Source organism: Crocodylus siamensis, chromosome 11, assembly GCF_052110815.1.
Source record: "Crocodylus siamensis isolate JL-2025a chromosome 11, ASM5211081v1, whole genome shotgun sequence".
Lineage (NCBI taxonomy): Eukaryota > Metazoa > Chordata > Crocodylia > Crocodylidae > Crocodylus > Crocodylus siamensis.
In genome coordinates, this window is record NC_143405.1 from 18,858,218 (window position 1) to 18,880,904 (window position 22,687).

The 22,687-nt window shown below is 46.6% G+C and overlaps 2 protein-coding genes across 6 annotated transcripts in view; one reads left to right on the plus strand and one right to left on the minus strand.

The window, feature by feature from the left end:
- FKBP15 (FKBP prolyl isomerase family member 15) overlaps positions 1-14,781 on the minus strand; it is a 52,098-nt gene extending 37,317 nt beyond the window's left edge. For 2 of the 3 annotated variants that reach the window (XM_090022125.1, XM_090022124.1), the window contains exon 1: positions 14,584-14,780. In XM_090022125.1, coding sequence (XP_089878251.1) covers positions 14,584-14,636 — 53 coding nt within the window. In that variant the 5' untranslated portion in view covers positions 14,637-14,780. Of the gene's footprint in view, positions 1-14,583 lie in introns of all 3 variants that reach the window. The other variant, XM_090022126.1, reaches the window with a different exon arrangement.
- A 25-nt stretch (positions 14,782-14,806) lies between these two features.
- SLC31A1 (solute carrier family 31 member 1) overlaps positions 14,807-22,687 on the plus strand; it is a 33,737-nt gene continuing 25,856 nt past the window's right edge. Inside the window, exons 1-3 of one of the 3 annotated variants that reach the window (XM_090022136.1) lie at positions 14,834-14,950; positions 19,128-19,250; positions 20,803-20,892. The gene's annotated coding sequence lies outside the window, so the exon portion shown is untranslated. Of the gene's footprint in view, positions 14,951-19,127; positions 19,251-20,802; positions 20,893-22,687 lie in introns of all 3 variants that reach the window. The other 2 variants (XM_090022138.1, XM_090022134.1) reach the window with 2 other exon arrangements.

Here is a 22,687-nt window from a genome sequence, read left to right on the forward strand (position 1 = left end):
GGGGTTTGAACTTTTGGTAACCTGGAGAGCTTTTCTAAGCATGCGTAATTAGCTAATGCATATAAGCCTATCCGCCCCGCATACTTAAGTAGTTAATTATAATGCACATGCGACGGATGACGTGACGTCATTTCATATATGTTTGTATGAACCGGAAATGAGTTGTAAGAGTTCCTGCTTCTGCACACGTGCTCAGGAGAGAGAGGATAAAACCCAGCTGAGAGTTTTCCCTGAGGGCAGAGTGTGGTCTTTTGTCTTCACTCTGACCCTATTTGCAAATATACCTTTTGTGTTGCTAATAGTGTGTCTGAGAGTTCTTCGCCTCCTGAGAAACGAACTGCAGCATTTTTGCATCAGATCCTGGCACCCCAGATGGGACCTTCTTGTGGACTACCCCGAAATCCTGCGGCAAAGCGCCTCCGGTACCAGGGGAAGTGCGCACCAAGCTGACTTTTTGGGCTCGCCCCTGGAGTCTGAGGCGTGAGTCAGGATATTCGGGCAGTTAAAGGCTCCCGTGCAAATTTTCAGTTTCTGGAGACGTCAGACACACTCCGGTATTTTGATCGAGATCTCTGGGGTATCTGAGTGAGTATTCGAATTCCCTTTGCCCAATTTGGTTCTGGATCCAAAGCAAAAGGTGTGCATGTTTGCTGAGGAACTCTAGGCTCGGCTCTCATGGTAAACCATCTGTTGTAAGGATCTTTTGGTATTTGGTGTGCCTTGGGCGCACTCTTGTGGGCAAAATGGGTATGGGTCGCTCCCGTGTAGAAAACCCGGATACTCCCCTAAAATTCATGTTACGTCATTTTAATAAGTTCGCAAAGCCGGCGGATTAAGGAGTAAAGATGAAAAAGAATGATTTAATTAAGTTTTATCAACTCGAGTGGCCAACATTTGGGGTCCACTGGACCCCAAAAGGATCCTTTGTAGTAAAAGAAGTGATAGCTATCCATGAAATAGTTATGCAGAACGGGTATTGGAATCAGTTTCCTTATATTGATTGTTGGTTGTGGGTGGTTCAAAATCAACCACCTTGGATTAAAGAATGCTTAGTAAAGTCTCATGTGATGGTTGTTAAAGGAAAGACTCGAGGAGGACCGCCTGTACTCCCTGAGTCTAATGAGGGGGGGGATTCTGAATTGTCTGAGTATCAGACCTGCTCTCCGGTTGCCCTGTCAGGTAGTGAAGATGAGTCAGACTCTTCGGGATCCAGTCCCTCTGCACCATCGCTCCCTCCCTCAGGGAGACCACCACCGGCGTATCAAACCATACCTAATGATTTAGAGCGTGAGCCTCAGCCAAGTGCCCCATCTGAATCGGGGAATAAGGGCTATTATTTGCACAAGCCTGTAGAGTCACAGCCGGTGCTGAACTGCCCGATGCGAGAGGTTATCGGAGAGGGGGGCAACGCAACTTTTGTCTACACCCCATTTAGTACTTCAGATTTATTTAACTGGAAGAATCAGAGCCCCTCTTTTCGTGAAGACCCTAAAAAGATGAGGGACCTGTTTCGATCTATTGGGCAGACTCATCGACCCACTTGGGCTGATGTCCAGATGATGCTCCAGACCCTCCTGACCCCGGAGGAAAGGAGATTAGTGTTGGGGATGGCAGAGCGTATTGCAGTAGCCAGAATAGAGTCAGAGGGGGCTGCTGGTCGTACCCTGCATGATACCTGCCCTGTTGAGGAGCCGAGATGGGATAATCATACTGCAGAAGGAAGAAAGCTGAGTGCACGGTATCTGGGGATTATAGTGGAAGCAATGGGAAAGGCAGTGCCTCGGGTTACCAATCTGTCTAAGTTGTATGAAGTGAGACAGGGAAGAGAGGAGGATCCCTCAGCTTCGCTTGGGAGGCTGTATGAGGCGTTTCGCAGGTTTTCGGATCTGGATCCAGAAGCCCCAGATAATCAACGCATGGTAAATCTTATGTTTATTGGTCAATCTGCTGCTGATATCCGTAAGAAGTTACAGAAAACTGAGGGAGGTGCTGGGAAACCGATTTCAGAGCTGGTGGAAATTGCATATAAGGTATATGGGAATCGTGAGCAAGTGCAGGAGCGCAAGGAGGATAAAAAGGCTCAGCGACAGATGGCAGCACTAGCAGCTGCTATAACTAGAGGTAACCCTGGAAAGGCTGGGATACAGAAGGGGAAAGGAGAAAGAGTGGGAGCAGACGTTTGTGCTTATTGCAAAGAGAAAGGACACTGGAAGAGGGAATGCCCAAAGTTGAAGGAGAAGAGAGAGGGGGAACCGAGAGGTCACCTCATGCGGGCAGAAGAAAAGAGTGAAGACATAGAATGAAGGGGACGGGGATCTAAGACCACTACCCTTCGGGTTGGAGCCCGAGAAGATCCCATGGTAACCATTAGGGTTGGTGGCAAAAACTTTGAAGCCTTGGTGGATACTGGGGCTACATTTTCAATGATTCCAGAAAAACCCCCCTGTGCAGGAACTAGTGAACAGCATGTACTTGTGGAAGGAATTGAGGGAATGCAAACCCAACTCCCTGTTTATAAACTACTCCTCACCAAAGTGGGGGACCATTTGCTCGAGCACTCCTTTGTATATTCACCAAGTTGCCCGGTTGCACTCCTTGGGCGGGACTTACTCACAAAATTGCAAGCTGAGATCTTTTTCAGAGACGACCAGATGGTGGTCCAGCTACCTGTCAAGCAGAGCTCGAATTATCAGATGGCTCTCCTGGAGGACCAGCGTCCTGCAGTAAGTTCGGAAGGTCACATGACTGGAGTAGACCCTTCGGTATGGGCTGATGGAACCCCTGTGCAAGCTAAGTCGGTCTCCCCGGTAAGGATCATACTCAAGGATGGGGAGGGGCCCGTTCGGGTAAAGCAGTACCCACTCAGCCGAGCGGCCAGAGCTGGACTCAAGCCGTTAATAGAGAAATACAAGACGTGCAGATGGCTAGTGGAAGGGTCCTCACCCTATAACACCCCCATTCTTGGAGTGCCGAAGGCAGATGGGGTCTCATACAGACTGGTCCAAGACCTACGAGCAGTAAATAAGAAAGTCCTTTCAGACCATCCTGTAGTCCCGAACCCTCACACGATTTTGACACAAGTACCGGGGGAAGCTGAAATATTTTCAGTGCTAGATTTGAAAGATGCTTTCTTCTCCATTCCCCTTCACCGAGAGAGTCAAAAATTGTTTGCTTTTGAATGGGAGGATCCAGATACTTTCCATAAAGCCCAACTCATGTGGACAGTTCTTCCACAAGGATTCATAGCAGCCCCCCATATTTTCGGACTTGCCCTTCAGAAGGATTTGGAGGAGTGGAAGGGATCACACCCTGCAGTGACTCTCCTCCAGTATGTGGATGACCTGCTAGTTGCAAGCCCAAACTTGCAGCTTTGCGAGGAAGCCACCAGGTCACTGCTAAACACTCTGGGAAAAAAAGGATATAAAGTCTCTAGAGAGAAAGCCCAAATATGTCAGCCTGAAGTCACATTTTTGGGATATAAGCTCTCAAAAGGAGTCAGAGCCCTGAGTGCAGATCGCATACAGGCAATCCAAGGTCTACCCTCACCTAAGTCACCCAAGCAGTTGCGGGCATTCCTAGGGCTAACTGGGTTCTGTCGACTATGGATACCAGACTATGGTGGGAAGGCTAGACCACTGTATGACTCACTGACTAAGGAGAGTCTCACTAAATGGAAATGGAATAAAGAAATGCAGCATGCCTTTGATCTGCTTAAGGCAGCATTAATTCAGCCCCCTGCCCTGGCCATCCCAAATAGTAAAAAGCCATATCGACTATATGTTCATGAGAATCGAGGGGTTGCATCAGGGGTGCTGACACAGCCATCAGGCCCAGCCTGGAGACCCGTGGGATATTACTCAAAGGTTCTAGATCCAGTTGCACTCGGGTGGCCAGCCTGTCTTCGGGCTGTGGCAGCCACAGCAGTGGTTGTTGAAGAAGCCCAGAAGATAGTCATGGGTGCGGATATGGAAATATTCACCCCTCATGGAGTTCCCCAGATCCTAGGGACTGAGGGAGGGAAGTTTCTTAACCCCTCCAGACAATCACTGTATGAGATTTTTTGCTCTCTAATCCAGGACTTACTTTCAAACATACTACAGCCTTAAACCCTGCAACCTTGCTGCCGGAGCCAGGGAAACCGACGCATGACTGCCTTGAGGTCCTGAATCAAACCACACAGGTGAGGCCTGACCTTGCTGAGGACCCAATTGAAGACCCAGATGCTGAATACTTCGTAGACGGCTCCAGCTCTGTCATCGATGGAAAAAGACGAACAGGATGTGCAGTGGTAACCTTGGATAAGGTAGTATGGAGGGAGTCATTGCCGAGCTCATGGTCGGCACAAGCCGCGGAACTCACTGTGCTCACCCGAGCATTACAGCTGGGGACAGGCCAGCGGGTTAATATATATACTGACTCTCGCTATGCTTTTTCTACAGTCCATGCGCACGGGCTATTGTGGAAAGAAAGGGGTTTCATTACGGCCTCTGGGAATAAAATTGCTAATGGCCCCCAGATTATCAAGCTACTAGAGGCACTCCACCAGCCTAAAGAGGTAGCAGTCATTCATGTGCGGGCCCATGGGAAGGCTGCTGAGGAAAAGCATAAGCTTGGAAATGCAAAAGCTGATGCGGCAGCAAAGGAAGCCGCATTTATTGGGGGAGAAGCGGAGGAGGTATTCAAGCAGGCCATGTCCCATGCCATATGGCCATACGTTCAGGATTTAGTCCCGCAGTATTCCCCTGAAGAACATAAATTTGCACAGAAAGCTTGTGCAGAAAAGAACTCCCAGGGGTGGTGGATAGTACCGGGAGGAAAAGTCATGATACCCAGGCCATTGCAACAGCTCCATGCAAGAACCCATATGGGAGGCTTGGCTATGGGTGATCTAGTGATCTGTCAAGCAGTAGCCCCAGGGCTATATGTAGAAGCTCAGCGCATTGCTACCAAGTGCATCACATGCCAGAAAGTAAACCCTCGAAGGAAACCCCCTGTGCCAATGGGAGGTAGACCCTGGGCAGCGTACCCTGGACAGGCATGGCAGATTGATTTTGCCGAGCTCCCACAGTCCGGACATCACGGGTTTTTACTTGTCATGGTAGACCAGCTCCCTGGTTGGGTCGAGGCCTGGCCCACCAGGACTGCCACTGCAGCTACAGTAGTGAAGTATTTGTTGCAGGAGATCATTCCCCGGTATTCCCTGCCTGAGTCCATTGAGTTGGATCAAGGACAACACTTCATGGGAAAAGTGGTTCAAGAAGTCGCGCAAACTCTCAAGGTTACTTGGAAACTACACACACCATGGAGACCACAGAGTTCAGGACAAGTGGAACGCATGAATAGGACTTTAAAGACTCTGCTCACCAAAATCTGTATTGAAATGCGCCTTAAGTGGCCTCAAGCATTGCCGCTAGCTCTTACTTGCATTCGAAACACTCCCCGACGGGGCCTCAAATTGACCCCATATGAAATTATGTTTGGCAAACCGCCTCGAGTCTTACCCCCCTGGAATGCGAGAAAATGTAATTTTTGAATTAGGTAATAGTGAGCTTCATATGTATGTTATTGCTTTGCAGTCTGTCTTGTCGTCTCTTCACAGGTATGCAGCCTCCTTTCAGCGCCTGCCTTTAGACATACTGGTACATGACTTCTCCCCGGGAGACTGGGTCTTGGTGCAGCGGTAGAAAAAGGAACCTTTGACTGAGAGGTGGAGTGGCCCTTTTCAGGTACTTTAACAACCCACACCGCTGTAAAGATTGCTGGCCATGACAGTTGGATACCCGTGTGAAACGACATCCACGAGCATCAGAGGACATCAACTCCCAAGACGAGCTCACTCCGGAAGCTGAGTCGTCTTCGGAACAAGAAGCCAGCAAGTGGAGTTGTGAACCTACTGGTGATCTCCAAGCGCGCCTGAGACGGCTTAAACAAAGTTCAGCAAATTAGACAAGAAAGTAAAAAGGGAAATATTTAGGCCGTGTTTGACCTCATGAAAGGGAAAATATGGTGAGAATCTTAATGTGCCTTGTTGTTATCTGTATAGTGAAAGAAGCAGGATTGAGTAGCCTTAGCCGCTGGCCTATACCCCCGCTTTCCCCAATTGCTTCCCCAGGGACAAATTTGTATGTTGACCTGATGGAAAGAATTGCAGGTACTTTTAGTCTTACCAACTGCTGGGCCTGCGGGGGGCTCCGAGAGGCCAGAGGCCAGTGGCCTTGGAGGGCTTTTCCTTTGGCCCCAAAGTGGCTAGTGAGTAGCAAGGCAGATGTTAAGAGTACTAGTCGAAAATGGGATGAGAACCACAGCTGGGAACTTTCCCAAGTGGCATTGGGAGAGTATTGCATCAATAATAATGGTACAGGAAAAAGCTTGGGACACAGCCGTTGCATATGGACTTTAAAAGTAAGATGGATGAACCTTACAAAATTAGAACAGCTTTATTATCCTAATAGCCCAGGGTATAATCGACTAGTGTGGCAGCATCCTAATGGAACAATTGTGTAGTTTAAGAAGTATTGGAGTGCCACAAATCGAAGTGATGATTGGACAGATTGTACAGACAAGAATCAGGATGGGCTATGGGAATGTTCCATGAAAGGAGGCCTCACAGCCGCTGGTCCTTTGGGTTCAGAAGGAGGCTTGGGGTTTCCCGAGATGCCCTATGGTTGGGCCCCTCTAAATGCCACTAATAGAGAAAATAGGGCCTTAAGAGGATACTATTGGATTTGCAGACGACGGGCCTATACGATACTACCACAAGGGTGGACAGGAACTTGCTATCTTGGACTGATTGTACCAGCTTTCTTTTTGCTACCATCAGAGGTTGGAAATGGGTTGGGAGTCTCTTTGTATGATGATTGGAAAAGGGCCAAGAGAAGTATTGATGTAAGTTTGACACAGGGTGGCTCCCAAAAGTGGAAGGAGGATGAGTGGCCTCCTCAAAGGATCATTGAGTATTATGGACCAGCTACATGGGCTAATGATGGGAGTTGGGGATATCGGACACCTATATATATGCTAAATAGAATCATCCGGTTGCAGGCAGTCTTGGAAATAATTACTAACCAGACTGCCACTGCTCTCGAGTTACTGGCCCGGCAGAGTTCTCAGATGAGAGCAGCCATATACCAAAATCGGATGGCCTTAGACTATTTACTCGCAGAGGATGGCGGAGTCTGCGGAAAGCTCAACCTTTCTAATTGTTGCCTCCAAACAGACGACAACGGGAAAGCAGTCTTAGAGATTGCCAAACAGATCAGAAAAATAGCCCATGTACCAATACAAACGTGGGAAAACACATGGGGTAAAGACTGGTGGTTTAAATTATTTGGAGGACCCTGGTGGAGAAAAGTAGGGTTTGTGCTTTTGTGTGCTCTGACTGGTTTGATTTTTATCCCTTGCCTTATTCCTTGTTTCACTAGATTGATAACCACCACAGTAGAAGGGATGCAAGTCGCAGCAGTCCCTCTTAAAGCACAGACTGCAGCAAAAGTCATGGTCCTCAGAAAAATTCCTCGTAATTATCTTGATTTGCCTAAATGAAGTAAGGAGTAGAAAGCATCTTGAGGGGGGATATTGTTAGAAATATTATTAAAATAGAAATATTATTAAAAATGTATAGTGAATAGAGTGTTGTTAAAACTGCACAGTTTGTATCTCGTACCTGATAAGCAGAAACACCACCAAGGACATCTCGCTAATTTACTATCTCTTTGTAACACTAAATCACACATACCTTCAAACTCCTCTGCCTCTACTCTTGTAAACTACAAAGGCTATGATTTAATTGACTGTGTCCTTGGGAAAGGGGGGGGTTTGAACTTTTGGTAACCTGGAGAGCTTTTCTAAGCATGCGTAATTAGCTAATGCATATAAGCCTATCCGCCCCGCATACTTAAGTAGTTAATTATAATGCACATGCGACGGATGACGTGACGTCATTTCATATATGTTTGTATGAACCGGAAATGAGTTGTAAGAGTTCCTGCTTCTGCACACGTGCTCAGGAGAGAGAGGATAAAACCCAGCTGAGAGTTTTCCCTGAGGGCAGAGTGTGGTCTTTTGTCTTCACTCTGACCCTATTTGCAAATATACCTTTTGTGTTGCTAATAGTGTGTCTGAGAGTTCTTCGCCTCCCAAGAAACGAACCGCAGCATTTTTGCTTCAACTTTAAGACAGTGTACCCAATTACTTGTACTAAAACAAAGCTATTCAATCATTAGTTGAAAAAGCAAAAGCTGTTATTTCAAGGAAAAAAAACTACTTCCCTAATTTCTATAAGTTTAAATGAAGAAATCTGTTACTAAACCAAACACTAGTTCTAACTCCATCTTGTATTATGAAAAGGACACTGAATATACAAATAAGAGGAACATTAAAACCCGATTCAGTAGCATGGACCACTTCTAGTTCTTCGGCAGCTTAACTGGCTGTACGGCCATGAGAGCAAGAGGAAGTAACACTTGCACACAAGAATTTTTGGTAAACTCAAGAATGGTCTGACTAACGAAAAAAAATCTATAAATGACTGGCTTTTGGAAAAGACAGGGCTGATAGATCAACTGAAAGTGAGTAAATATTAGTATGATATCATTGTGTGGCTAGTTGCTATTAACATCCAGAAGCCTGTAACAGCACATTATTATTGCAAGACAGATGACTGTTATTCCAATATCTAGCTGTTTTAAGTCTTTGTAGGCAACTTATTCAGATGAGACCTACTTCCAGTCAGTTAACCACATACTGTACAACATGATCTAGTTGAATAAAAAGTACACTGAAAGTTGTGTAGAGACACACTTAAAACAGTTTAGAAGTTTTCTTGATGGCTACTACCCCCTACCATCTCCTGTATTCAGACTAGAAAAGCATAGATCCAATAACTTTTCATCTCTCTCCTGCTACATCTTTACTTTTTACAGTTCATGATATAACTACATCTGTCAGCTTTACTTCTGTTTCTCTATTAATAACAAACTACTGCTATCTGGGTTTGTTAACTCTTTTTTTGGTTTTAACACCTCTCAAAGACACCTTGGTTTGTCAACATTTTTTAAAGGAGCCTGAGGTTTTTAAAAATCAACATTTTACTTAAAGCACAGTGTGTTTTCATTAACACTTTTCAAGCAATAGAACATAAACACAAAAGTTAGTCATGATGATTTAATGTCTTAAGATACACCAAGAAAAGAAACATAGAAAATATGTATGTTTAGAAGAACAGTCTAGAAAAACATTAAATTTATAACACTCATAACTTTTAGCATCAGAGAAAACCAGATAGCAAAAAAGAAAAACCATCATCCAGCAATATAAAACTGGAGTTGTGATGAAGTTTTGGAAAGCACTGCGCCTCAGGATTCAATTTTAGTTATTTCTAATTTGATTAAGACTTAGTTTATGCAGTATCTGTTTATTTCACCCTGTATTTTAGAGAGAGTTCACTGGACTTCCTTACTTAATTACTTACTTCATATGAAAATTGACTGCATAGTGAGCTCAATCAGTTCACTGTAAAAGCAAATGCAAAAGATTCATTCTTGAATCCTTTGACCTACTGCTCACAAACAGGAAAGAATTGGTGGGGGATATGGAAATGGATGGCAAGTTGGGCAGCAGTTACCACAAGACGGTTGTAGTCAGAATCCTGACAAAAGGAAGAAAGGAGAGCAGCAAACTAGGAGCCCTAGACCAGTGCTTCCCACCCAGTGTGCTGTGGCACAAAAGTGTGCCATCAGAAATGAACAGGTATGCCGCAGAATTTTGCCATGGCAATGAGCTACAATAGGTATAAGGATGGGGAATGCCTTAACAGGTGTGTAGTGGAAATTTTTTTATTAACGCAAGTGTGCCTTAGGCTGGAAAAGCTTGGGAAACACTGCCCTAGACTTTAGAGAAGCAGCCTGAGTCCCCTGGGGAACTGATGGGCAGGATCCCCTAAAAGGTCAGTCTGAGAGGGAGAGGAGTCCAGCAGAGCTGGTTGTATTTTAAAGAAACCTTCCTAAGGGCACCAGAACAAGCCATCCTAATGTGCAGGAAGAACAGCAAAAGTGGCAAGCAACAAGCCTGGCTTAACAGAGAACTCTCTGGTGAGCTTAACCACAAAAAGGAAGCTTACAAGAGCAAGGTTGGACAAGCAACTTGGGGAGAGCAGAAGAGTATTGCCCAAGCATGCAGGGATGAAACCAGGAAGGCCAAAACAACTGGAGTTGCAGCTAGAAAGGAACATGAAAGGAAACAAAAAGGGTTTCTACAAGTATGTTAGCAACAAGAGGGAGGTCAGGGAAAGTATGAGGAGGCAACCTAGTGATAAAGGATGAGGAAAAGATTGAAATAGTCAATGGCTTTTTTACCTTGATCTTCACAGGCAAGGTCAGCTTCCACACTACTGCACCAGGCAGCACATCCTTCATTGGTAAAAGAACAGGTTAGGGACTATTTAGAAAAACTGGACAGGTACAAGTCCATGGGGCCAGATGCAATGTATCTGAGGGTGCTGAGGGAGCTGGCCCATGCGACTGCAGAGCTGTTGGCCATTATCTTTGAAATCTTGTGGTGGCTGGGCGAGGTCTCAGGTGTTTGGAAAAGGGCAAATATAGTGCTCATTTTTAAGAAAGGAAAGGACGAGGATCCAGGGAATTACAGACCCGTAAGACTCACCTCAGTCCCCTGGAAAAATCATGGAGCAGGGTCTCAAATAATCCATTTCTTAGCACTTGGAAGTGATTAAGAACAGCTGTCAGCCACTATCAAGTGGAGTGCTACCAGGGGTCATTCCTGGGGCCTGATTTTTTCAATATCTTAACTAATCTTGAAGATGGGATGGATTGCACCCACAACAATGACACCAAGCTGGGGGTGTAGTAGATGCACTAGAAGGTAAGGCTAGGATTCAGAGTGATCTAGACAAATTGGAAGATTTGGCTAAAAGAAGTCTAATGAGATTCAACAAGGACAAGTGTAAAGTCTTGCACTTACAATAGAAGAATCCTATGCACTGCTACAGGCTGGAGACTGACAGCAGCTCTGCAGAAAAGGACCTGGGGGTTTCAATGGACAATAAGTTGGATATGAGTCAGCAGTGTGCCCTGGTTGCCAAGAAGGCTAATGGAGTACTGGGCTTTATTAGTAGGAGCATTGCCCACAGATCAAGGGAAATAATTATTCTGCTTTATTCTGTACTGGGGAGGCCACATCTGGAGTAACGTGTCCAGTTTTGAGCTTCCCACTATAGAAAGGATGTGGACAGAGTCCAGGGGAGAGCAACAAAAATGGTTTGGGAGCTGGGGCACATAACTTCTGAGGAAAGGCTAAGGGAACTGACCGTATTTAATATGTGGAAGAGAAGACTGAGGGGGATTTGACAGCAGACTTTAACTACCTGAACAGGATTTCCAAAGAGGATGGAGTTAGATTGTTCTCAGTGGTGGGAGATGACAGAACAGGAAGCAATGGTCTCAAGCTGTAGAAAGGTAAGTTTCAGTTAAATATCAGGAAGAATTTTTTCACTAGGAGGGTAGTAAGACACTAGAACAGGTTACCCAGAGAGGCTGTGGACTCTCTATCCTTCAAGGTATTTAAGACCTGGCTTGACAAAGCTGTAGCTGGAATGATCTAGTTGGGGATGGTCCTACTTTGAGCAGGTGGTTGGATTAGGTTCCTCCTGAGGTCCTTTCCAACTCAATTTTTTTTTTATTCTATGATTCTCAATGGCAACTAAATTATACCATGGGTCAACTTGTATTATACACAGATTGAGATGTCAGCCACCAATAAACAGCTTCAGCACGGAACAAAGGAGCAAACCCATGGATTCCCTGTCAAAAACATTTTTACTCCATTGCACTGTTGTGCTCTAAGCACTCTTTTCCTGTGTTAATTCTGTGATACTGCTGTAAATTCTGCAGAGAGACGAAAACTTATTGCAGCCTTCTGCAATACAGTACCTTGAAACATGTCTCTGCAGGAAAAGCAGCACCTGAAACCAATGCTGAATACAGCATATTTTTTTACAAAGCAAGTCTTTTTTAGAAGTCAACATGAGCTGGAATTTTTAGACGGCTCGTGATGAGGTTTCAATTTAACAAGTAACAGATCTGAGGTTTCAAATTAACAGAAAAGATCTGATTGCTGTTTTTTATTTGAAGAGTTCGTGGAGCTTGGTGGAGCAGGCGGATTAGTGACTAGCTTTTTTTCTTCTGGAAATCTACCTTAAAAAAATGTTTTTGGTCACAAGTCAAATGTATTTGCAGGCTCACAACTCCCCACATCACAAGACCATCACATGCCTAACTGATCCTTTCGAAAATAAGGAAGCAACTGGTAAGTCCAGGCTTGCAATGAGCCTGGTTTTTCCTGTAAGGAAGCTACCACTGAAGACCTTGCTCTATACTGAGTAGTTGCAATAGGATGCCAAAAAATGACAACATGCCAGATAAAAATGAACTATGAAACCGACAAAAAAAATGTTGTTAGAGATACTTATGGACAGACATTTTTGGAGAAGACCACTCCAAGTTTGTTTTTGATAGCCAGATGTTATAAAAGAGCAAAGGTTTATGACGGTAATTTAAAAGGAATTTTATGCCACCCATGTGACTTTGTCCCCACCATATTTGAATACATACAAGTTTTGTAAAGTTTTATTTCCTGTCTTACAGTGGTGTAGGGAGAAGTGCTATTAACTTCTCTTTTTTTTTTAAATTATAAGTGTGGCACAAAGTGAATTGCACACATGAAAGTACAGCAGGGTAGTAAGTTAAAAACTTCAGAGAGCTAAGTTAGTGCCTTCACCACCACACCATTTTTTCACCTAATAAGTCTATACTATGTCTTCTAAGATTTTTTTCCGCCAGAGAAAAAACACAAGACATTTATGGGCCCAGTGGTCACTGACCATCTCTATGATAAAGAAGTGCTATGGGAATCAAAATCTCTTGGTTGGAGAGCATTTTACAAGAAGACGATTATCTTCAGCCCATTCTCTTTGCCTTGGAGGAGTGTTTGAACAATACTCCTTTTGAACAGCAGAGATGTCTTATCTTCAGCCCAGAAAGACAAGTCCTACCACTGTCACAGCTGGTGTTAGCAGCTTTTTGTTTCTCAGCTCATTAGGAAGCCTGGTTGAGTGCCTTGGTTTACACATGAATACATATTTTCCCTGACATTCATTTTCCAGCTGCATAATTTGACCTAGTTTTTCCCTTATTCCACAATTACTTTGCACCAGCAATTCAAACTAGTCTCAACTCATGGTCATAAGAGCCTAATTCTCTTAAAAAGAACGCTCAGGAGTATGCCTTCCTTCCTTCCAAGATAGCAGAAGAAAGCCAAAGTGAGACACATCTCTTTGCCCCTTAAAAAAATGCAATATCCTGACCTTCTTAGCTGAGTTGTACAACAGACAGGAATTCTAGTCACTGAATGAGCTGAAGTTTCAATTCTAAATTTAACGTAGGTCAGCAGGATTTGCAATTTCCTTCCTCAGGATCAGGAAGGATGAAAGACAACTGAACAAAACTGCTGGTGCTCATCCTTGCAGCATCCAAATCAGTCCTTGGAAGCATAGAGAAACAAGTTTGTGATCAAGAAAAACAGACACCTATCTCTTCTTGCTCTGAAGGAGTGAAGCCAAGTTGCAGTTCTAGTTACAGCACATTTCCACTTACAGCCTGCCTGCCTGTGGTTTCAGTCTCACTGGAACAGTGGTTTTCAGCTTTTTTAGATTCAAGGCATCACATGGTAGACTGAAAGCCCCCTCAGAAAACGCCAGTTCTTTGTGTCACTTGATTTTGACAGCAGAAAAACAACATTTGACTGAAAGCCTTCTGCTGTAAGAGGCTCAGAGAGACACCAAGAGCTCAGAACATTTTTATAACTGGAAACCCGAGGATGTCTTACATTTGAAAGCTTGTCTAACCTTTATCCCAACGACATGGCTGGTCCAATAACAGGCACCACCCTTAGAAATCCTTGCCTCTTGCACAATTTCTGGACCACCACAGCTACAGCACCTCTCTCACCCTGCCAGAACGGTTGTAACGCTGTGGGCTCCTGGGAACCTCTAGGTCTTTCTCATGAGGGATGTCTGCCGGTGCCAGCATTGTGTGATGCCCCATGGCACCCCTGAAAGGCTCCCAAGGCACCCCTGGGGCTGGGGATGAGAACTGCTGCCCAGGGACAACCCACACTGCATTTCTAAGGGCCCTGCTACATAGAAAAATGAAAGCTAGATAGAAACCAGCTACAGAGTCAGTACGTTTCCAAGCACTAACTTTCCAGCTGGCTGGTTTATCTCACAGGAATGTCCTGGGTGGCACATGTGGCCGGTCTAGTGATTTACCAGTCAGCTGCGTCATAAATGCAACGTCAAGCAGGGCCCAGCAGGCACCGGATGAGAGGGAAGCTCTGATTGACCTAAGCGGGGGGGGGGGGGGAAGCGGGTGTCGATGCTCCGTGTTGGGAGCTGACCCCCGCCTCGGCACCAGCAGATTCGCCACGACGCAGCCCCCGACCCACGGCCGCACTTTCGGCGGCAGCTGGGGCAGAGCCAATGGCCCCGGCCGCTCCCGCCCGGTCGCTCACCCGCCAGCGGGGGACAGGAAATCCCCGTCGTCCTCCTCCACGCCCCCGAACATGCTAGGCCGGGCCGAGCCGGGCGGGCGGCTCCTACCTACGGCACGGCGGAGGGGCCGAACGGCGGCGCTCGCTTCCCAGCCCAGCAGCGGAAACCGCTCACGTAACCCGGCCGCGGCCTGGAGGCGGGACAGCGCGGACCCACTTGGCAGCGCCGAGCCAATAGCGAGGCGAGGCCCGGCGGGCGAGGGGGCGGGGCCTCGCCGGGCGTCACGTGAGCGCCCCGCCGGCCAATGCCGTGACGAATGGCGGTGCCGGGCAGGAAGGGGCGGGGTCTGCGGAGTGCCGTGAATGAGTCGCGTTCTGCGTGGAAGCCGTGAGTGGCGCGCGGTGGGGGGAGGGGTCACCTTGAGCCCATGGGCACCCGCGGCCCGGACTCGTCACTCCTCGCCTTGCGGCGCCCGCGCGCCCCGCGCTCCTGCATGTGTCATGTCGTATCATGTCGTGTCGTGTCATGTCGTGTCGTGGGTTGCACCTTTCCGGCTGTGCCAGTGCCGTGCTGGAAGCAGAGCCGGCGGCTCCGGGGTGCAGGGTCCTGCCCTCCGCTCGGGGCAGACCGATCCCGGCTCGGGGTCACTTGCGGGGGGGCTGCCTTCCCCTGCAGCAGGGGCCGGTGTCAGGCCAGGGCTGGCAGAGTTGACGTGGCGGGTGTGTGGGGTGGTTTGCGTGGGGCTGGACTAGATACCCCTAGAGCTCCCGCCCGGCCCCGCGTCTCCGTGACACCCTGCTGCAGGGGAGGCCTCTGCTCGCTGTCTGCCGCCGTCCGATGGGCTGCTGTTCCTCCTCCCGCCACGGGGAATCGGCTGTTGGTTGGGTTTCCTGTGTGGCTCCCTGCTTTGTGCTTCTCCTGGGGGTTGTGGTCCCGGGGGACTCCACGAAGTGCTTGAGCTCCTGGCCTGGGACAAGGGAGACCTTCCTGGGTGCATCTGAGCAAGGCACCTAATCTCTCTGGCTCACTTCCCCATCTGTAAAATGAGGACGATGGCACTGCCTTGCTGCGTGAGTTGTGACCTATTAGAGATGAGTGCAAGGCCAGTGGCTTGGGTGAGTAGTGCATCCAGCTGGTGGTCCTGATCTGGTGCCTGGAGCAGTCGCAGCCCTGGGCCAGCTGTTGCAGGGGGAGAAACGAGAGGGAGAGGGGGCATGGTCAGACCCCCCATCCCAGGCATGCGGGGGGTAGGACCTCAACCTGCTGCACAGGGGCTGGGATTTTTGGAATTTGGCAGGGGAGGGGTGGTGGTATTGAATGTTGCTGGCCCTGCACTGTCAAACTTCCCAGTCTGTGGGGAGCCCCACAGTCCAGGGGTCCATGGGCCACATTTGAGCACCCCCTGCCTTAGCAGAATGGCAGGGAGGCACTTGCAGGAGTGCAGGAGCTCTTGATTACTTCCCTGAGGGACCTATGGAGGGAGGGCTGATTTACTTGCGTCTATGTACCATTGATGGCAGAGGATTTAATAACGTACGATCCCTGTGCGGAGTGACAATTCTTGCATTGTACACTTGGGGGACACCTGGCTTTCCTGAACACTGTGGAGATTCTTTTGGTCATCTGCTTCCCTCTTGGTGCTGGTAGATGTTCAAGGGTACAGCAGAACATAGCAGCTGTTTACAGTTGCAGGCAACTGATCAGCAGTTTATGACAGGTAATGAACAGGAATAACTTAAGGGAGTGACTTTGTGGAGGATATTTTAGGGAGGCATTTTGTATTTGCTCAGTTGGCTGGGATCCCAGTGACAGCTCCATGCCCTCATGTCCTATCCAAAGCAACACCTCTCTCAGTATGTGATCACTAGCACTGTTCGGGGGCAGTGGCTCAAAGAGCAGTGTTCCCTCCTCGCCCCTGTATTGGTCACCCACAGTCATCAGCCATACAACAAGCCTTCATTAAAAGAGTTCCAAGCTACGTACTGATTAGCCTACATCTGAGCTTATGCAATTTGACACGAGTGCTGCAGGGTCTCCATGTAAAGTGCTTGTGTGTGTGAGCTTTGAGTACACAACACTGCTGCTGGCCTGATGTATAATAGTGTCCATCTCTCAGATCTTTGCCACTTGGTATCTGACTCGCACTTCCCAGTGCAGCCTGTCTCTGAACATGGATGTAAAGAGCATGCATTAGGAAGAGATCATCTTAATAACTAGCTCAGGCCTACTTCTGTTCTTGTGCCCCAAATTCCACCACTGCCTTATTCATTTGTTGTTCCTGGAAGCTGCTGAGGCTTCAGAGCCCCGACTTGAAAAGCCTTGGTGCAGTTCCAAGAGACAAAAGCCCCAGGTTCTGTCACAGTTTAGAGTGGGCACAAGCAAGTGCAGCTGAGAGCAGTTCTGCATTGGGACCTCTCCTAAGAGCGCATAGTTGAGCTTTAAAACATTGCAAGCTGGCAGGGGATGAGGAGGTGGGAGGATGGGCCGGGCTGGGAGTCCATGTGACTAGTTTGGTGTGGGTGCTGCATACAACATAAGAATTTTTTTTTGACAAAGACAGAGACCTGCCAGTCATCGCTGTCTCTCTACATGCCATTGTTACATACTCACTCCAACCTTGCTCCTTCTAGTTCAAGTAAACTACAGTTGGCCAGTGATGGAGGGAGCTGCAGTTGTCTGGCACTAGCAACATGCCATGACTTGCCTGTCTACAGGGAAACAATGTTGGTTTTCCTAAGCAGGAGGTATTACAGCTTTGTTCCTGGACCTAAACGGTGACCATGCAAATTAACATTTTGCTCCAGTGCTGGAGGGATAAGGAGATATGTAAACAGTCTCCTCCCCATTTTGAGCTTTGGCTGGCTGATGGGAGTTGATCTGGAGGGCAGGAAGTGTTATGCAATATGCAGCTCTGATCAGGCATTTCAAAAGTGAATATTTCAAGGGGAAAGAAGCAAGAGAGTCTATTTTTTCATAAAAGTTTGCTGTTTCTTAGAGCATTTGTACTGGCATTGCTAGTTAAGGCAGTTTATATACCTTTCCCGTTTGATTTTATCCTGTGAAAGATGGGATTTGTAGCTGCTTTGGAGTGTCTTGTGGCTTTAATTTCTCACTGTAGCCATGAGGAACTTAGTTTTAAATTGGACTGGCACCAAAATCTGAGGGAAAGCAAAATAAGACAAATAATTAGAATAGCATTAGGCTGGAAGGTCTGATTAACTTGTGGCCTGCTGGCTTGAACGTCCTGTCTTATACCATTTGGAAGCTGGTAGTTCTGGTTTTACACACTATTGGGTCAGAAATCAAGTCAGATCATCCAGAATATAAGTATAGCATGATCCATACCATACACCTGGGTAGCTTTCAGTGCTGGGGCAAAACATAGCCTGTGGGCCGAATCCGGCCCATGGAGGGGCTTTGTCCGGCCCACGGCGGGTCCCTTGGTCCTGCCTGGTCCCGGTGTTGTCCATCCTGTGGTACTTCCTGCTGCTCCCTTGGGTTGTAAAGGGGCTGGAGTGGCTTTGCAGCTGGATTGCCTTTCTAGGCAGCCCAGGCAACAGTGGCAGCTTTTGGCTGCCACCACCCCGGCCCCAGCCCTGTGGTGCTGACAGGGACCTGCACGTACAGCCCTGACTTGGCCCACTCTGGACTCAGCTTGGCAGAGCGGACCAGCCAGAACCCACACACGCAGCCCCAACCAGGCCCACCCCACGCAGCAGTGGTAGTGGCTGGGCAGAAGCTGCTGCTTGGCATGAGGGAAAAGTGGCCCTTACCACTGCTGGGCCCTTCTTGCTGCAGCTGCCAAGAGCCTGCACCCAGGCTGCCCTGCCACTCTTCTGCACTGCCACTGCTGCCACGCTGGGCAGACTGGAGGCGGCGGTGATGGCGATGGAGAGGAGCAGCAGGGCAGCCAGGGTGCAGGCTCCAGGCAGCTGCAGCAAGTAGTACCCGGCCTCCTGGGGTGCCTAGATTCATAAATTTGTAGATGTTTGGGTCAGAAGGGACCTAGAAAGGCAGGGCAGGTGAGAGGCTGTGCAGTGTTGGCGGTGGCACGTGGGCTTCAGGCTGTTGGTCATGGGGGGAGGGAAGGGGTTCTCACCGCCCGTGGCAGCTCCTCAGAACTGCCTGTGTGGCCTGTGGGCAAAAATAATTGCCTGCCTCTGTTTTAGTCCGTAAGGAAAGAAGCACTTTATGATGCTGCACTTCACATCTGTCATTCTGTTCTGCTGCAAACAGGTGAGAGAAGATCCCTGCTCCAGGTCTTCAATGTTCCTCTCGGCATTTTTAATTAAGGGTTAATGCTTTAGTTCTGTAAGTGAAGGCACAGAGTTGTGCATCCATGCAGAGCTGCGCCCAAGATCAGTCAAGGACTGCTTCTTGACAGGTTGCTTTGTCCTTCTCTCTTATCCTTAGCCAGGAGGAAAACAAGAATTGATGTTTCCAAATTAAAGTGAACAGTCTCTCCCACCCCTTTTCAGGCCTGCTTTATTTGGCAAAAAGACCCCTCTACGCCACCCTAAAATACAACACCACATCCTTAAACATCTCCTTTCTGTATTTGTAGGTCACCTCACAGCTTAGCAGGAACCTGCTGTAAGACCTCCTGAAGCTGAGCTGAAAATAGTCTGTCAAATGAACCTTTCTGAGAAGCCCCTGGTAGCCTTCACAAGTGTGTCTTCAGGGACAGGTGACCCAGACGTAATCAAGTTTATGTTGCTTCTGTTCAGGGAAAATCAAACCTTTGTTAAACTACTCAACTCTTCCTTGTCTCAGTCTCCTTTTCTGGAAGTATTCCCAATCTTTCCCCTTTAATCCACTGATGCTTCATTAACCTTTTGTTCAGCTGAAAGGCCAGAATCTGCCTGGACAGAGAATAATGGAGCTAGTTATCCCAAATGAATTCAACTCTAATGCTTTATATACTGTAGATTAACTTTAAAAGCCTTTAACTCATTGGTCCTGGGTGTTGTGCTTTCCAGCTTACAAGTGAGCCATTCCGGAAGTGAGGATGTAAATGCCCAGGGCCCGGGGGAATAACCCATCATCAGAGGGTGTTCTTGATGCCTTTCTCAGTTCTGGTGTCTCATCTTCAGTGTTCATCTCCTACACTAGGGCTCACTTCTCTATTGAGATGTGCTGCTGCTGCTACAGAAGTGTCAGAGATTTCTTGGGAACTTCTCTGGTAATCAGATGGGCCCCTACCACTTTTGGTTATTGAATAATTTAAGCATTTACCTGTCTGGTAATCTTAATTGTGTTGTGTGTGGGCAAAAGCAGTGCTGTCCTCTGACTAATCGGTTACCAACCTGTTCAAAATGTACAGTGTAGAGTGGCACTTCACTAAAAAACTTTTTACCATGTACTGTGTAAACATGACTGCACTCTTGTGCTTGGGATCATCAATTATCCTCTACTGAAAATGATTAGCAAACACAAAGCAGGCTCGAAGCCAGCCTTCCTACCAGGTAAATAGTCCCACTTTTATTTTTTTTTGGTGGTTAGCAGATGGTGACTGGTTTCTGCCAGGAGTTCAAGCCAGCGGGAAGCAGCAGCAGTGAGTGTAGTCAGCACTGTGCTCTGTCTTGAGGTTCTGGCTTGGCAAGCCCTTCCCTACACATCAGAGTAATGGTGGGAGTAGGATGGAGGGCCATGGGACAGCTGTTCCAATACTGGAGGGACGTGTCAGGGAATTGGATGAACTTCCTAACATCAGCCTGGTTCTCTTATTTTTATATTTCCTGTTGAACCTTTGATTAGTGGCTCAACAGGCTTTTAAAATGAGATGTTGCTGATTGCTGTGTTAGAGTAGCCTCTGGTTCTGTACTAATGGAGGGATCTTGAGTCAGTGATAAACTGTAATTTGCTCTTAACAAATTAGGAAAAGCGACTGTGCATCATGGTTCCTGGGTCCTGTACTTATGTCAGCAAAGTGTTCTTATGCACATCACTTAGCTTCAGCTTCCCTGTCCTTATGTGGTGGTGATAACGCACCACCTTACACAGATGCCTCTAGGCCTACTGCTAAAAGTATTTTTGGATTTGTGACTGAAAGGCACCAACTACATATGAGCTAGGAGAGGCATTACCATTTTGCAGTCCAGGTAGTTTTGAAAAAAATACTCCAAAGCAATTTCAGGTTTTTATACCTGCCCCATCATCCCTCCTGTAGAGAGAGGCATACTTGTAAATGCTTATAAATCTGGATGTGTGAAAGACAGCTGGTGTTTCTCCCTTCTCAGAGTAGAGAAGATAATCATCCAAGGGAAATGCTGAATGTAACTCAAAACAGAGTGCTTGCAAATGTGCAGAAGTGAACACACTCATAAAAGGTAACATTTTTCTACTGTACTAAACTTAGGTGTGATCTATAGGTTAAAAAGCTAACAGTAGCATGTTTATTTGCAAGTTTCCTGTGTTCCTTTATTAAAAGTGTATCATGGGCCCTCAGAACTATGAGATTTTATGCACAGATTGTATTAGGATATATATATATATATATTTTTAATACTGTTGGAGTATTTTTGGATCATGCATTTAGACCAAGCTCATCACAAGAAGAGCAAATGCAGACTGGATCTGAAGCTAGGCTAGAGCAAAGCATTGGTTTGGTTGTGAATTCTAGTGATTGTAATTTGATTGGGAATAAGGGGAAGGGCTGGAAGCTGTGGGGTGGGGTGGGGTGGGAATCAGTTTTTTTAAGAGAGAGAGTCCAAAGGTTGCTTGAGAGAAGATAAGAACATGTTTAGGAAGTGAAAATTAAAATACAGGCATACCTCGTTTTATTGCGCTTTGCTTTATTGCGCTTCGCAGATATTGCATTTTTTACAAATTGAAGGTTTGTGGCAACCCTGCGGCGAGCAAGTCTATCGGCGCCGTTTTTCCATCGGTTAGCATTTTTTTAGCAATAAAGTATTTTTTAATTAAGGTATGTACATTGTTTTTTTAGACATAATGCTATTGCACACTTAATCGACTACAGTATAGTGTAAATATAACTTTTATATGGACTGGGAAACCAAAAAATTCATGTGACTCGCTTTATTGCGATATTCGGTTTATTGCAGTGGTCTGGAACCGAACCTGCAATATCTCTGAGGTATGCCTGTATAAGGATGTTGTGGTGAAGAAAGAAGATGAGAGCTCTTTCTCAAACTGTAGGTTCTTACATTAAGCTACTGGTAGAACGTATGATACAAGTTCATTTTTATTTCCAAGAATTCTGCATGGTTCATACTGTAGCAGAGGTTAGAACTGTTTTGCAGCTATGGAATATACAAGTGGGATAAAAAAGCATATCTAGGTTTGTGCTTTTAATCATGGTCACCTTAAAGCCTGAGTCTAACGTTTTGGCACAACTTCCACTCTATCTTGCCAGCTTCACTTTTGCCTGATGAGGCCTGGAACCTCTGTCTCTAGGAGAAAGGCATTCATATTCCGAAACACAGTATCTCTGCCTTCCGCATTCTTTCTGTTTGGCTTTCCCCTCCGGGGTTCCGGCTTTAGTCCCTAGCAGTTGCCAAAATCCGCCTCAGATTAGATTGGGTAAGAGAGCAGCATGTTCTGCAGGGATTTGGAGTGTGGCTCTGTGCACTTCTCTATATTGTCTAGAGGATTGTTTTGCAAGATAGCTGCATGGTTGAAAAGATCATGCCCTATACCTAGTGCAGCTATGAGAAGAAGGCACCTGATAACAGAGCTTCTGTTATTTGGCAGGCCTGGTATAGTTCTGGCAGCATAGCTACCCCAGGGGCCCCAGCTGCCCTGTAGACAAAGTTCTAGCAGTGCTTGTGATATAGACATAGCTTTAGAGAAATTCCCCATGCCACTTGAAGTTCAAGAGTTTTGTACTCACCTTTATAGAAATCAATCAGCCTAAAGCAGGAAAGAATTTAAAGTTTGCAAATCCAGTCTGTTAGTGTAGCTGCTTTTATCTGGCTCTTATTTCCATGTTAAAATGAATCAAATATCCTTTAAATTCGTTTTTGACATGTCTGTTATGTGTATTCAGATTTATCTCTGCTATCTGTTTGTCTATAACTTTGCCTAAACAAGCTTTTCTTGTGTCTTTTTCAAAGATTTCTGTCATGGGGAGGATTATTGGGTGACATATACTTTTTTTTTTTT